The 13,212-nt window shown below is 37.9% G+C and overlaps 1 protein-coding gene across 3 annotated transcripts in view; it reads right to left on the bottom strand.

Annotated features, from left to right (window-relative positions):
• The window catches only part of TLE1 (TLE family member 1, transcriptional corepressor), a 74,330-nt gene that overhangs the window by 3,304 nt on the left and 57,814 nt on the right, over positions 1 to 13,212 (bottom strand). For all 3 annotated transcript variants that reach the window (XM_039567749.1, XM_039567750.1, XM_019288401.2), the window contains 5 exons: positions 12,066 to 12,142; positions 4,161 to 4,410; positions 2,749 to 2,996; positions 899 to 1,046; positions 374 to 524 (listed from right to left, as the gene is read on the bottom strand). In XM_039567749.1, coding sequence (XP_039423683.1) covers positions 374 to 524; positions 899 to 1,046; positions 2,749 to 2,996; positions 4,161 to 4,410; positions 12,066 to 12,142 — 874 coding nt within the window. The remainder of the gene's footprint in view (positions 1 to 373; positions 525 to 898; positions 1,047 to 2,748; positions 2,997 to 4,160; positions 4,411 to 12,065; positions 12,143 to 13,212) is intronic.

Below are 13,212 nucleotides of genomic sequence, written 5' to 3'. Positions count from 1 at the left end.
TCTGACAAATTTTGGGTCTTCAATTCACATCAATGAAATCTGTTAACTAATTACCCCTATAGAAGTTCTTGCCACTAATCAACACAGTACTTTTGCTTACAATCAATGTGGACACTCTGTGCGTTTACAGTGTGCTACATACTAGGAAATCTCTTACCTCTTCAAACAGAAATAGCTTTTTACACATGAATCAATCCTCACAACAGCCGCTAGATAAACAGATGGTTGTTTGTAGATAAGTGCATTTGAATTGATAAAGCAGAAATATTTATGCATTACTTAAGGAACTGAGATGTAATAACTAATGACTATGAAATAACTAGTCAGCAATATATGAATTAAGAGCTCCAGTTCTATGTTCAGGGCAACTTACCACAGTAAGCAAACTTGAGTGACAATACGCAACTCTCATGAAGGTGCAGTTGATATTTGTCTGGTTTATTTACATGTAGCACTTCGACATTGCTGCTCTCCATTCCCACAGCTAGCCATTCACCAGTAGGACAATAACCAAGGGAAAATATCTGAAAATTAAACCATATTTACAACTTCTAATTTTTTCCTACAGATAATTTTTTTCTGCAGTTAAAATTATTTGGGAGAGGGAGACAGAGAGATAAGGGCAAATTCACGTAGTTCAGTAGCAAAACTGTAGTTCAAAATTCAAGTAACTAAATAACCCCTGTTTTTACCTTTTAACTTACAAAAATAGGAAAAGAATAGTGTCAGGCTATCATTTTCTTCTATAATCTAAGCACATAAGAAAGCTGTGTTGTGAGCAGCCAAAAGAAAGAGAGGGAACAACCTGCCAGTTCTACTGGGCTCGATCTTACCTTTGATCCTAAGGGTTTCCTTTCCACCCCACACACTGCCCCAAGCAGTAGGAAAATCCAGTTACCTGTGATGTGAAGTCATGCTGTTGTAGCTGTCTCCCTTCTCTCAAGTCCCAGGATCTGACAGTGTTATCCAAACCTCCTGTCCAGAGCTTGGTACCATCATTAGAAATGTCAATACAGCTGGCTCCATCTGTGTGGCCCTGGAATTGCCTGATAAAACAAACCAGATTGAATAATGATTTCCTGCCAGAGCTCAAGGTAAACACTGTTGTGGTGTTAGTTTTGGACTCTGTACATGTGTGTCATCTCTTCTGTGTCTGCTGATGAGCAAGAATCAGCCCCTCCCTCTCACTGAGCACTAAATACCAGTATTACAAAAACATTTTCCAGGTGCTAGAGGAATGAATTGCATCATGGCTAGCTGAATAAAGTCAAATATTTCCTATCAGGTTTTGAAAAAAAAAAAAAAAAAGACAACCAAACCCACTTGTGAGAATATTAAAATCACTAAGGCTAACTTGGATTAAATCAAAGCAGTCAGGGAATAAAACTTCCGATTTCAGAAACCAGCTTCTGTATTTTTCTTTGGCTGCAAGTCAAGAAGATAAATAACAAGCAGATATACTAATAGAAAGGGATCCAGATAGAGATCCAGATAGTTAAACACAAGCATTGCTGAGCCACGAAGTTGCAGTCTCTGTGGCAGGAGATTACAAAAATCTAAATGGTGTAGTTGGTTTTATAACCTTCTCATTAGCAACTCTCAGCTTTCAGCAACGAGAAGGTCATCTCAAGTTTTTCTTAATCCTTTGGCAAAAGCATTCTGAGGCTCCTGCATTTTTCATCAGCAATTAGCTTTAGCAAGTCCTATGCCTCAATGTGAAAGGTGAAGGGCGGGTGGGGAAAAGACAACTAGCTTGGGAGTGAAGGGTATGAATCACCAAGAGCCTGCCACAGAAAGGTCACACTGCACATTTTGTTTAGTAGCTCTGGTCTCAAAATTCCATGTGTTATCAATCAGCAAGATCAGCCAGCAAGTGGTGGGAACACATACAGCAAACATTTAAAAAGCAAGACATTCATAGATGTGTATAGATGCCACAGAGTGCACCTTTACAGGGACTAACTTTGTCATGTGCATTCTGAAAACTTTGTAAAACTAAAATTGTATTTATTGACCTAAAAGTTCAACAGAAAGTAAAATTTGCATGCACATTAACATGACTCTCTGCATGTAATTTTCAGCTAATTATGGATATACAGGAAGTTTAATTGAAACACAGCAGACTAAGTGTATTCTGTAATTTTTGTGTTCAGAACTTTTCAGGTAACATGGCCTTTCCCTAATTAGACTCTCTCTTCTCAAAATATTGTAAGCCACCACTACTTTGGTAAGCATAAGCTAAATTTTAGCTTATTGTAAGCCCCTGTGCTTTCCTAAAGAACTGAGAGGATCCACCCTTTCAAATATGTTTGTAAGATTAATTTTACTACTTACCATCACTAAGTAAGAATTGAAAATACTCTTCTTTACATAACAAGGCTTAAGACAAAGGAAAAGAACAAACCTCAAAGTGTTCCTTAAAAGGCCTGTTCAGTCTATCCCAATAACAAATCAGCAAGAATGCTGCTTGTAGAAACCTGCAGACCAATCCCAAATAACAGAAACCCACAGGAGTTTTTACATTGACTACAGTAGGTGACAGACAACCCATTAGGCCCTGAAAACACATCTTCCAAGACTAGGCTGAAGCTACCAAAACTAGTTTCTGCCTAACTGGGGTGTAAACCACTCCTTTGAATAACAGGCACTATTTACTTTCCTGTCATGAACCCTATTCAGGGAGATAAATATTTATGTAACTGTCCAAAGAGTAACTCCTATTAAAATTTTCTGTAAACAACGACTCACCTGACCAGTGTCTGATTGTGCAGATCCCACACTGCAATGTTCCCATCACTGCAGCAGGAAAAGCACACCTTGGAATCAGGGCTGATAGCCAGAGCATAGCAGGCAGGCGCTGAGGATGTCAGTTCTGCTTTGATGCGAGGAGTTGGAGCTGCCAGGTCCCAAATGGATAATGTGCTGGCTTCCCCACCAACAATCAGGGTGCATCCATCGGGAAGCAATTTACAGGAGCGGATGTAGTTATCTCTGTTCTGTACAACACAAATCATCTCAGTTACGTGCCTGCCAGTAATGACCACTAATATAATTCTGACTGCATCAAAGCTTTAAACAGTTTGTTACTTTTTCCATTACTGAAGAGGAACCAGGAGATCCTAAAAGGTTTGAAACACCTACTTCTTGTCACTAATTAGAAACTACAGGTGCAGAAATTAAAACTGCAGACTCCTGTTGCCACAGCCTACTCTGTTTCAAACCTGATGAATGGCAAGGTTTCTATCTCATTACATAAAAACAGAGCCAAAGTAAGCTTGCTTTTCTGCAAAGGTACTCCATCAGTGAAGGTCACCAACAATAGAAATACTAAAGCAAATGACCTTTTATTTGGCATTTAACAACCCTATATGGAAATGTCATTCAAGTCTCATGCCCTTCAGATTTTTGAATTTTTCTTTCAAATACAATTTTGTATTCACAGTATTAAAGTTAAAAGATTAAGGATTCCTGTATTGGTCCTGTATTTATGTTGGTCCTTTGTTGTTCAACATGATTCTTATTGTACTTATTGATCTCTCATTTGTGATACTGTTGTTGATTTGAGAGGTACTGTGTGGGGAAGTTAGTGACAGAAGACATTTCTACCTTTCCTTATTACAGCCTTCCTTGACTGGCAGCAGTTTTTTACAAAATTGATGGTTAAGATCTGTAACTCAAGACACAGGAAAAAACACTGCAAGAATTAGTTAACAGCATTCCTACTATGATTTTTTTTTTTTTTTTAATTTGCAGCAAAGGAGAAGTAAGTAGGGCAGTGGAAATGTTGGCTTAATCAGTCATTACTGCTCCATAACTAAAATGAAGGCTCTGCATCCAGACAGATACCTGCCACAGAACAGAATACCCATTCAACTGCACTGTTACTACTAGGCAATTACAAAATGATAGCAGTAAAGAAAGGATAAAGGGTGAAAAACCCCCAAACCCCCACCACATTTAATTGGATCAACACTGAAGCTAGAATTTTCATTTACAGTACATATTGCTGTGCTTGACAACATTAAGTCTTCTCAGTTAACACTGCACAAACCTCTATGCTGCTTCCTTTTAATATGAACAAAATCCAAACAAGGATAGCTTTTTTTTTTTTGAGTCTCTAAGGAGAAGCTACCCTTCTGCATAAATTCTTGTTCACCTACCAGGCAGTCCAGCTGAGACACAGGGCTCTTGTTGCCAGGCTGACTGATGTCCCAGACCTTGACACACCCCTTCCCACCCGTGTACACGTGTCTCGTGGGATTGCTGATGGTAACTGCACACACAACTTCCCCGTGGTTCAGAGTGTTGATCTGACGGGCGTGGCGAGGGATTCCTGGACCGATGAGGGCATCAGGAGGGAAAGGAACTGGCTGCATCTGACCATCTGCAGTAACATGAAAGGAGTAGGCTCTTTTGGGGAAGGGAAAGAAGAGAGAAGACAAAACAATTTTAAAAAGCAGCCATTGCAGAACTACAATGCAAGAAAAACACAGTATTTTAAATTTTTATTCTTTGCCAATCATCTCACAAAAATCAGAGCTACAGTGCCAAGTAATATAGGCAGATGAAACCTCAGAAGGAGACAAGGATTCACAATAGAAATTTTCAGCTTGCCTCAGCTGACGTATTTGTGTAATGGCAAAGCAGGTTAAATTCCACCCTTAACTCTACAGATGAAGGTCACAGCTGCTATTCCTCAGCCACTTAGATAATCAAAAGATCTTTCAGCCCCTGGTTTCTAGCTAGCAGTTCCAAGTCTCAACACCACAAGTCCTATAGCAGCAGTCCCTAACCAGGCACTACTCTCATCCTTCCATGAGGCTTGTACCTTTTGCCTTGCAGGACCACAAGCCAAAGTTTTGCTTGATTCCTGCACCTCATCTTTAACATCATCACTCGCTGTGCTCATATACCTCTCTTTCTAGCCGGTAAGTAGTGCTTTAAACAGAAAACAGAAACACATAGAGTGGTTGCACACACATTTCATCAGAAAGCTGATATAATCTTCTCATAAATATGTTTTCTTGAATAAGTACAGTGGAAAACCCGAAAGGCTCCATTTTCAAGGTACTTTTGGCACTTCTGAAATACCTTTTATTTGTATTCATCGCATGATTCAAGTTTACAGAAACTGAGGCTTGAGGAAGTGACATTCCAGCACTGAAGAAAAGCACTCTTCCTTGGGGAAAGTACATGAAATTATATTTTCATGGTCACTAAAAAGTTTAAAGTCAGCTCTACTCAAGGACAAGGGCACAAACACCAACTAATAAAGGTTTCAGGAGCAGGGGGGGTTGTTTGCTTATTTTAAATAATGAAAATACTGCTGTAAAAGGCTGATTTTTGCTATACTAGTGAGCTCCTTTTCTGTTACTTCTGTTGTAAGTGCACCCATAGTTCATGGTTTTAATGTTGTTACATTAACAGCATCCTTCAAGAGGCCAAAGTGGATAAAAAATTGTGAGAGATGAGTATACTTTTTTTTCACTAATGAGCTGCCATCTCCCTACTAAAACATTTATTTTTCTAATATATTCTTTTGTTCAGGATTTCCCTTTCTTTTCCAAATCTACTTTCTTCCTCAGAAATCTTCAATCACTGTAGCTCAACTATTACTATCACATCCATCTTCCAAGAACCCAACAATAGACATTCCTATTTAATCTCCTGTTCTTAATAATAAATTAGTATTTTCAACAGTATTTTATTACCTGTCCCCAAGTATCACACAGTTTGAAATGAAAGAACAAGGAAGATGCCTGGTTCTGGAACAGACATCACAAAGCAACTGAATTTGCTCTGCTCCTGGGCATAAGTATTCCTTTGAAAAAGAGTGAGGAGAGATGAAAGAACACTACAGCTCTTTCATACAGAAAGTAACAGTGGTAACAGTCAATCCATGCAATATCACAGTTTTTTCTTAAGTGAAAGGTAAAAACTGGTTAACAGTAACTGCTCCTAAAAAGAAGAAATTAATAGTGCATATATATGCAATTCCTGTACTCAGTCTTGTTTCATGGTTGGATGTAAGAGCAGAAAGCTTGCTCAGAGAATACCCAAAAATAGAGGATGAGCAAGTGCAAAAGATGGCAGATCTTTCTGTCATAGAAATGTCAGGAATGGGAAATGTAAGATAAGAAAGGAAGTGCAAAGTTCACTCTCGTACATTTATACGAGGCACACAGTATATCAAATGTATTTTGTCCCATGGGACCCTTTCTGGGCTTTTGTATGAAGAATTATAGTAATGATAAAGGTTTAACTAGAAATCCATTCCTTCCTGTGAAGAAGAATAGAGACAAGACTGTCCCAAAGTAGCTATTCACTAAACAGATCAGTCACAGGATGGGAGAGAAAGCAGAACAGGAGTGGCAACAAGTCTGCTTGAGGCTGAACAACTGCTCAGGTTCATCTACACAATCCAACTGAAGAGTCACAACATTTAAGACACTGAAAAGCTTGGCCCCATCCTGGGCTCCAGATCAAAGTCAGTTGCAGAATATTTGTTAGCAGTAAGAGTACACAGAACTGTACAACTTTGAAGTTTCAGCCCGCCCTTGCTTTTATCATGGACTGAAGCAAAACAATTAAGCAAGTATTAGGCAATTTTTTCCAGCACGTTCAAGAGAATAATCTACTTGTCCATGACTTTTTTTATTTGAAGGTTACAGCTTAAATGTTCTGTTCAAGTCAAAATACCTAAATAATTAGTGGTTTGAAGTGCTTAGGTGCATACATAGAGCTTCTCAGTTCTTGCTGAGATGGGGCATGAGGAAGACAATAGAAATATTTTTCAAGTACTTCCTGTTTACTGTAGAATTGTAATGACTCTTATGCTTTGAAACATCAGAGGCCTAAACCAGTGTATTTTTAATCATGCAGAATTTCATGAGTATGTCTGTGTTTAAAGTGGGGCTAAACTGATCATAGAAGGAGTCACTCTTTTTTTAGCATTTGCTTCTAAGACTAGTTGATCAGGATGTGTTTGATGGCCTAACAAACAGACCAACGATAGTTTCCTACTAAGCCAAGACAGCTTTTTCTACAATGCAAGTTATCTGCAATCCACTGTAGAAAGAAACAGCTACACTTTGCCAAATCCCTCTGCCAAGACAAGCAAGCAAAACAGTAAATGTTCCTGTTTGCTTGAAGACTTGTGGCATGTAATGCTAATATCACCACTGCCAGCATACTTACGGTATGATAGATTAGTGCTTGTATCTGCTAGATATTATGGTATAACTTTGTTACACAATACCTTTTAACCTTGAAAAAACTTGCATCATTTGCCAGGCTGACACTCCCTAGACAAGGAAAGTGTCTGTCTCCAGAAGAACACAGGACTGGAGACAGCAGTGCAAATGACTATTTGCAGCTCAGTCACTGCTGCCCTTGGCTTCCTTTTCATCAGGTCACCATCACAGAGGGCCTGCTACTTCTGGGAAGGACTGGACTTCCTACACCTACAGAAGACTCAATTTTTAATGCACTAGACATATTCACAGGCCTCAATGCTCAAAAGTGACAAGAATTTCCATTGTCTAACCTCAGAAGAGTCAACAGCTAGCAAAATCTGACAAATTCTTGAGTTCCCTAAAGCTCAGGATTTCTTAACAGCCACCACTTGACCTTCCATTTTTCTTTTAGAACTGACCATGTATGCCAGAAACTGCTGTTTAGTCTCATGACTAGCACAGATTTCTGTCTCAGAGCAGTCTGCCTGTATAAAAGACAGCTATCCAATCATGGATTCCATGATCATCCCTCTTTGGTCAAAGGAGAGTCCTTCCTTGTGTTGGGCTAACAACAAACAAAGAAAATTATCTTATACAAATGCAATTAAAATTTAACATAAAACAAGCTAAGTACATATCAACTGATATGTAAATGTACACTTTTAATTAACTGAATATTTTGAAAAGAACAATTACAAGACAAACTTCCATGCCTTTTACTTAGAAGAGTTCTAAGAAATAATATACTGTCACTTATATTATTTCAGAATAATGGAAATATTCTTCTGAATTACTTCATCCAGAGAATTCTCCTCATGTGTGTGAAAGCAGTGCTGAGAATCTGCAGAGTTCCTACGTACAGCAACATAGTTAAGTGATACTAATACAAACCAGTTTCTCAGCTTAAATCTCCAATTTCCAAGTAAGTATATAGCAAGTATCATCTGACATGATGAGGAGAAATCAGGATAATTAATTCACTACCCAAGAATATAGCAAATTAACTAAACTACCTGCCAGCTACACTAAGTATTCAGATTGATATACAGATGCTCACAATTCCTGCCTACTAAAGTACCATGCCTTAAAAAAAAAATCCCTCAAAACTTCCACTTCATCCCTTCAATTCAAGCAGACTTCTTTGACTAGCACAATACCCGACAGCAAAACGCAAAAGCAAAAAGTTCCTTCCACTCATGAGTGCATTTTGCTTTCAGCTTTTCTTTGCACTCCAGCTCATTTTTAATTGTAGTTATCACAGAAAACTGAATATCTGAGAGTGTTGTTTCATCATATAGAACAAAATGCCAAGAAATAAGGATAGAGGTTTTTGTACAGAAATAACTGAATCTTCATCTTCATACATGTCACCAAATAATTCTAGCCAGAGACACATGCCAGGGATGCACACACCCATAAATCTCCTATAATACAGTAAAATTAGCCTTCTTTTACAATATCTCTCACTGTACGTTCACTGTGCAAGTATGAAGATCTGAAGACCAGAGTTCAGTTCAGCAGAAGTGAAATCTAGCAATTCCAATAGAGTATAGTACACCTCTCCAAAAATACAATGAAAAGTCATCTTAAAACTAGATGGAGAAAGATTGAACATTTACCACGTAAAGTTTCCCTTTCCTACTAAAATGAGAAACATGTATTTTCAGGTTTTTTTACTGTCTGGGAAAACATGCTGAGAATGTATATTTGTCCTCAATACTACCATTAATTCAGAATTTTAGACACCAGTGAAGCAATACTGTGGACATAAATCTTAACACTAATCTTGAAAATCTGTCTTTAATCCACGATCCAGCTATTAGAAGGCATGGTTCACACAAACCAGAAATCCATAAGAATGTTAATTTAGCAGCTATAGAAAACTAAAAGCTAAGTAGGTACTTGCCAGAAAGACCATGCAAAGCAAAAAAAAAATTATTAGATCAACACACCAAAAACTTATAGTCCAGGGTATAATTAAATGCGTTAAAACAAAAGAGTTCAGGACTCAGACACCACATGTTCATGTCCAAGTGGGTTTTTAACAGGCTACTAATTTTTCTAACAAGCAGGTCTTTAACAGATCTCAGAATGTACAAGGGTTAAAAAAACCTGGGTGCTATCAGAAGTGTCTGTCCTTCTGAAACAAGGGAATATAATTTTCTTTTGGGTGAAAAAGCAGTATAAGCATAACCGTTGATAAAAAATGTGCAGCCTTAAGCATACAGGAGTGGGGATTCAATAGTTCAATTTGAAAATTCTCTGTACCACTTGCAACAAGACTCACTAAAACTTCACATCTAATAAAAAGAATTCAATGTGACACCGTATTTGCACTCAAGAAAAAGGCCTACTTTTAAAATAAACAAGGTGTACTCCACCAGTTTGCACAATTATATCTGCTCTGTACAGAAAATACAGGAGAAAAACCTAAAGTAGGTGAGATACTCAGAGATGCTGCAGTCAGCAGACAGCATCTAGCCAATCTAGACTAAAACAGGAGATTATCTTATAGCTGTCAATGGAAAGATAACAGATGAGTTTATGGAATTTTAGGCTTGCTTCACTACAATAAGCAAAGAAGTAATTTTAGTAGAAATGTACAAGTAACATGACCACAAAAAACCTCAAACATTGCAGAACACATTAAATGAAGTGGAAACTAGGGAGTATGTATCAAAGTAGGCAGTATATGAAGCAGTGAGAATAAAGTGGTAAAAACATTAAAAAAACCTAAACAGCCCCCACACAGCTTCCTGCCCCAGACAAGTAATTTAGCTAAATTACCAGGATACAAAATAGGGCTGCATACATATGCTGTCCTTTTGTCTTAAACAGTGTAACAACTAGAACTCAGCCACCGAAAATTTCTGATTGAACAAAAATAGGCTTCAATAGCTTACAATATAAAATATTGCAAAGCAATAATAATAATGACTGAAACATTTCATATATGCTGCTGAATTTTATTGCAACATCAATGAGTCACAGCATCACTGAAGTATTTTATTTAACAACTGCTTCATCAATAACTAAAACATTTAAATAAAAAGAACTTACTGTGAAAACTCTTCTACATCTATGCACTACCTGCTCCACAACTGCTTCATCATAATAATGAAATACATCATTGAAAGCTTATGAATATACTTGTCCAGAAGTAAAAACTTACAGCCACTTGATTATGCGATTTCCACAAGCATTTTATTTAAGTATGCCAAATTCCATGAAAGTCAGCAAGAAAGTGTCTGAGTTTTGAGTACAAAGCCTGATCCTTACTGCACTAAATTTAAATACACCAACATTTGATACGCAACACCAACTCATTGAGCCCTCACTTCAGTAATCTTGTCAACACACCACCAACTTTAAGTAAAACCATGATTTAACAGGTTTCTCACACTGCCAACAGATAGCTAACCCTGTTCTCAGAAGTACGGTGGATAACCACAAAAACACGTTCAGGATGGCTTTCCAGACTTAGTCTGCTGCTTTCTTATTGTTATAGGAAAAGATCAGAAGAAAAGATACACTTTTTTGCCTCTAATCTGGTATCCTTTCAAGGATGTTTGCATTGCAAGACTGACATTACAAGGTATCACTAGTTACTAATAGGAGTCCAAAATTAAAGCAAACAGAAATATGTGAGTATACGACTTTCACCACAGCCTGATAACTTAGACAGCATCCTAAAAATAATAGTTTCTAAATGTTTTGTGAAACTGCAAAAGGAAAAATTAGATTTAGATTGGTAAGTAGGCATTATGTAACATGAACATCCTGCACAGAAAGTGCAAAGTGTTAAGAAAGTTTCAAAATTATGTAAGTACCTAGGTAGAGAAACACTACTCTAATTGCAAGTTCCAGTTGAAAGAGAAGTCAGGACTGACTGCCAAGTATGAACAAAGAACAGGTTCTAACAGAGTGTTGAAAAAACTGTTAGAATTCTCTCTGCCTCATTCTGTCCAGAAGAACAGCTGAGTTACATTTGCTCTGTTAGTACCCGCTTAGAATACTTGTCCTAAACATTAATTGCATATTTTCAGAGGTCATGCATGCATGAGTCATGCTCATGCACTGGTAAAGCTTAGGGTCAATAGTCTAACAAAGCCAGATGACTGAAACATTTCATATATGCTGCTGAATTTATTTTATTGCAACATCAAGAAGTCACAGCATCACTGAAGTATTTTATTTAACAACTGCTTCATCAATAACTAGAACATTTAAATAAAAAGAACTTATTGTGAAAATTCTTCTACATCTATGCACTACCTGCTCCACAACTGCTCCATCATCCTTTTGCTCTCCAGCTGCACTCACACAAAAGGTCTAAATAGCTTGCTCCATTATGCAAGGTGTGTTATCTACTGCTGAAGTAACCACTCCAGATACCCACTGTCATCAGTTGCAGACTCCCATGCCTGATAAAACAAGTGCCAGACAAGGAGTCTGCAAGTTTGCACTGCACATTTATCCTCAGTGTATTGCAAATTCTAGTTTCAATATATTTTTATCTAACACATTTTACCACTATTTACCATTTAGTCTGTAATCCCCTTAACTTCCCCCAGAAAGGATGAAATAAAAAAACCTTAAAGTATACCTTCAACAACTCTTCCTTGGAAATAGGTATATACACACCTGGTTTGGGATATGACTACCACCATTTCAGAATTTTTACGCTGCAGGTTTTACCTGGAGAAGTCTAAAGCATCCTCTTTAAAACAACCAGACACCATCCCCTTTCAAATCCCTGTTCACTGACACAATATAACTTCATTCCCTCTAGATACTGCAGATATTACCAAAATGTTAAAAGTTACTTACGGTTTTCCCCCAGGAATCCCTGCTAGATTTGGAGGGATTCCAGGTACTCTCATGTGAGGAGGAGGATCAAACCCAACCTGACAACAAAAAGTGAATTAATCTCAAACTTGGAATTTCTCATCAATTTCTCAGCAAGCTTCTTTTCTCCAATCCCAAGATATTATGCACTTAAACAAAAGGTGGCTTTTACCCACAGTATCAGATAATTGTGTGACCCTCCATTGGGGGTGCAAAACCCAGATGTTTTCTCTGAGCATACTTCTGATAGAAGCACTCATATGAGAACAGAAAATAATTTATCATGCATTCACACCACTGAGCATAACACAGCAGTCCTGGTTAGCAGGGAGAGTCCCGTGTTAGCCGTGGAATTACAGTCCATGTCAGCACCAAGCCATGCCAGTGCTCTTTACTCCTGAGAGAGCTAGCACATACTCAGGCTGGCACAGTGTGGTGCTGGAAAGCTGCCTTAGGCCCCAGCTAGGATCTCACTGCCTCCACAGTGTTCTGTTTGGGCACAGCAGCTGAGAGATCTCTCAAAGAGCCACACTGTGGGGTGCAAACAAATTTGTCCACAGCTTAAAAAACGACATTCTCTTTACATACTGCAATTCCACTGAATTTTTATACCCTGAATAAGTATGTACATCAAATAATCCAAGCAGAAATTCTGGACCAAAAAGACTTAGTTTTTCTTCTGAACATTATATTAGATATTGTTATTGCTTTAAAAGCAGGGTGTATGCTATTTAGAATTTGCACATTTTCATGTAAAAGCCCTGTTTACCAGTTTGAAAAAAAGTGGTCATACAAGCAATAATGAGAAGTTGACAAGCATAAATCCAATTTTCCAAATTTACAAGTAGGTAAGTTTGTCTATGCAGAAAGCTGCCATCAAGCTCATGTTTGCAGAACCAGGCCCCTAGGTTATTTTGTGTGACACCCACTATAACTACCAGGCTCCATTTACTTACTACACCCCACAACAGCAACTATTCTTAAGACACCTGATCTCAGAGCTCCAAAATGACCAGCTTCTCAGGTTGATTTCCACAAAAAAAACCCAACAAAAAACAGGGACAGAGGCCCAGATGAAAAGACTTTTACATGCTTCAAGATTAATTTGTTATGTCTATATGGAACACAA

The sequence above is a fragment of the Corvus cornix genome, chromosome Z, assembly GCF_000738735.6.
Source record: "Corvus cornix cornix isolate S_Up_H32 chromosome Z, ASM73873v5, whole genome shotgun sequence".
Lineage (NCBI taxonomy): Eukaryota > Metazoa > Chordata > Aves > Passeriformes > Corvidae > Corvus > Corvus cornix.
This window is presented reverse-complemented; position numbering and strand designations above follow the sequence as displayed.